Source organism: Rhinoderma darwinii, chromosome 4 (assembly GCF_050947455.1).
Source record: "Rhinoderma darwinii isolate aRhiDar2 chromosome 4, aRhiDar2.hap1, whole genome shotgun sequence".
Lineage (NCBI taxonomy): Eukaryota > Metazoa > Chordata > Amphibia > Anura > Rhinodermatidae > Rhinoderma > Rhinoderma darwinii.
In genome coordinates this window covers 27,554,356-27,557,766 of record NC_134690.1, presented here as the reverse complement: position 1 = coordinate 27,557,766, position 3,411 = coordinate 27,554,356, and the positions used below count along the sequence as shown (strand labels likewise).

At 45.3% G+C, this 3,411-nt stretch overlaps 1 protein-coding gene across 2 annotated transcripts in view; it reads right to left on the bottom strand.

Moving 5' to 3' along the window:
* The window catches only part of RUNX2 (RUNX family transcription factor 2), an 80,184-nt gene extending 77,557 nt beyond the window's left edge, over nt 1-2,627 (bottom strand). For both annotated transcript variants that reach the window (XM_075860940.1, XM_075860941.1), the window contains exon 1: nt 905-2,627. In XM_075860940.1, coding sequence (XP_075717055.1) covers nt 905-1,213 — 309 coding nt within the window. In that variant the 5' untranslated portion in view covers nt 1,214-2,627. The remainder of the gene's footprint in view (nt 1-904) is intronic.
* Nucleotides 2,628-3,411: the final 784 nt, after the last annotated feature.

Below are 3,411 nucleotides of genomic sequence, written 5' to 3'. Positions count from 1 at the left end.
ATTATACATATATATCAGGCTATTAGTGTATATTATACATATATATCAGGCTATTAGTGTATATTATACATATATATCAGGCTGTTAGTGTATATTATATATATCAGGCTATTAGTGTATATTATACATATATATCAGGCTGTTAGTGTATATTATATATATATATATCAGGCTGTTAGTGTGTAATACATATATTTCAGGCTATTAGTGTATATTATATATATCAGGCTATTAGTGTATATTATATATATCAGGCTATTAGTGTATATTATATATATCAGGCTATTAGTGTATATTATATATATATCAGGCCTCTAGTGTATATTATATATATCGGGCTGTTACTGTATATCTATATCTATCTATCTATCTATCTATCTATCTATCTATCTATCTATCTATCTATCTATCTATCTATCTATCTATATTTATCTATCTATCTATCTATCTATCTATCTATCTATCTATCTCATATCTATCTATCTATCTATCTATCTATCTATCTATCTATCTATCTATCTATCTATCTATCTATCTATCTATCTATCTATATAAATCAGGCTCTAATATCAGGTATTGTAGAGATGAAGAGAAGAAGCGAAAATGCAGCAGCACTCTGCAGGACATAACAATCCCCAGACCCGGACACAAGGAGCCGGATAGTAATGAGAATGACTACACATGTAACATAACAATAATAATAATAATATTAATAAAAATAACAATAATAATAATAATAATAATAAAAATAATAATAATAATAATCATAATAACAAGACACGAGCCACACGCTGTACAGGACACTCTCCTCGCGGACTTTAGAGTGTCAGCTCTTCGGCACATGTGTACACATGATTTAGTGCCCCCTCTCCCGGAGCCCCATGCAGACACATGCAGCACCCACCTTGAATGCGACGGGCAGGGTCTTGTTGCAGCGCCAGTGAGAGGGCAGCACTGAGCACAGGAAGTTGGGGCTGTCAGTCCGCACGAGCTCGGCCGGGTGGTCGGCGATGATCTCCACCATGGTGCGATTGTCGTGCGGCCGCAGCCTGGGCACCGGGAGCGCCGCCTCCTGCTGCTGCTGCTGCGCCTGGGATTGGGGCTGTTGCGGGCCGCCGGGCACCGGGCTCACGTCGCTCATCTTGCCGGGCTGCAGGCTGCTGGAGGGCGGGCTGAACCTCCGACTGGTGCTGGGATCTACGGGAATACGCATCACAACAGCCGGGGGTTATTGAGGGGGGAAGGAGGAGAAATGGGGGCTCAGTGCACCCCAAAATGTAAGTGCAATGAAGGGTTAACAGATCACTCAGTGCACTACTAATACATGATAGCTGGTGGTGAGCTCAGGGGAGGGGGCGCAAGGTGGCTCAGGGTGAGCAGACCCCTTTATGGATTACAGGATCCCTATGAACAGTGGCTGCAGAGGAGTGGATCGCGGCTGAGACTGGAGTCCGGATCAGGATCTATTGGGGAACCCTCAACTTTGGCTTCTGGATGAAAGAGATCAGTCCACGCTTGGATCCCTGTATTGGAGATCCTATGGATGAGGGGGTCCTTTGGTTGGAGATCAGTTCATGAATTAGGGGATCCCTCTTTCCTTGATGAGTTGATGGATGAGGGGGATCCCTTGGTTGGAGATCAGTTCATGAATTAGGGGATCCCTCTTTCCTTGATGAGTTGATGGATGAGGGGGATCCCTTGGTTGGAGATCAGTCCATGTATTGCTTGATCCCTCCTTTCTTGAGTTGATGGATGAGGGGATCCCTTGGTTGGAGATCAGTTCATGTACTGGTGGAGGAGGATCCCTCAGTGCTGGAGATCTGCGCCCGGGAGCACAGGACACAGGGCTCGGTAGGTACTTGAGTCGTCTGCAGCTGTGCGCTGTGCCCCGCTGCGGTCCACATGCGATGAACCTTCTATAGTATGTGTCATTACACGGCAGCTCTCTCTGTACTGTCAGCTTGCAGCCCGTCTACCTATCTGTAACCCTCTAACAATCCACATGGGTTATGTCTGGGTAAACCCCCCTTGTACTGTAGAAAGTCCCTGATTAATATGAATGAACCCCCCCTCCCCAGGAAACTACTGTCTAGAATCCCTCCATATACATGTATCTGTCAGTAGCTTGTGCCCCCTGGTGCAATGTTGTATAAATCTCTACATAATCACCCCTCCCCCCTGCACCCCACAATCTTATCTGCTGTATCCAGGGGTGCTCTCCAGTCCAATGATCACTCCTCAGCTCCTCCAAATCTTCTTTGATCTCTTTGGTAATAATGATTGGAATTTCTTCTCTTCTGAAGATCTGTCAGGATTTCTCCATGGAGGCAACAGGAGGAAAGTAAAAAAAAAAAAAGGCAGCAGCTCCAGTGGTGGAGTTTTTCTGCAGGAGGCTGGATTTGGAAATGATTTGGGGTTTTGTGGTTTATATAGTGAGTCCTCTGCAGCCAGCGCAGTCTATGAGCCACACAACCAGCACGTGGTGTCCTGACACATTACCATGAGTGGTGCCCAGCCTGCTGCCCCCATGCCCTGAGCTCATCACCAGTTACAAGGAAACAGACAAGAAGTGCAGCTCTTGCAGGAAAGGCAATAAGAACAAGCAGCTGCTGCCTGGACTTGGAGGACGCTTGTGCTTGTTTGTGTCTATGTTACCAAAAAAAAGGGCAGATCTTATAAAAAGAAGCATTTTCTGTACCCAATAGTAGTGGTGCTGCCCTCCCACTGCAGATAAAGGGCCTATGAAAAGCTGCTGGGAGATTTGGGGGAAACTACTGTGCCCTGTGCTATTCCAGCTGATTCTGGAGAGGGAAGGGGGGCTGTGCTTGGTGTTCAGGTTCTTTGGGGAGCAATACCTTACATATATATATAATATAACTTGTGTTCTTTTCTCGTGCCTGTGTAATCTGATTGTATTGTCTAGGCAAACAAGCTGGCACTTCAAAGGTTAATAGGATGGGATTCCGTGATGGCAAAAGAGGTCATTGTACAGACATCTCCAACCTGTGTCCGTTTAGCTACAACTCCCAACATCTCTTGTGCTTGTGGCATCTGATTGTATTTCATTGACTAACTGGCTGGCATTGCAGGAGTTAATAGGATGCGATGACAGAAGAGGTCGCTGTACAGGCTTATTCGAAGGCAGCGGACTTCTAGAATGCTGGGAGTTGTAGTTGTGCCACAGCTGGAGAGCCACAGGTTGGAGACCACTGGTATGATGTCAGGTAGGGTTAGGTAAGTTGATAGATTGATGAGGATTTGATAACCTATATGTCAATATATAGAGCTATGGGGAAGGGGGGGGGGTCACTGCTTACCCATGTAGCAAAAGGGCTGACAATATAATAGGAAAAAGCTGGCAAGCACTGCAGGGGTTAATTAAATTTGATGATGTCATGGTCTGTACACTAG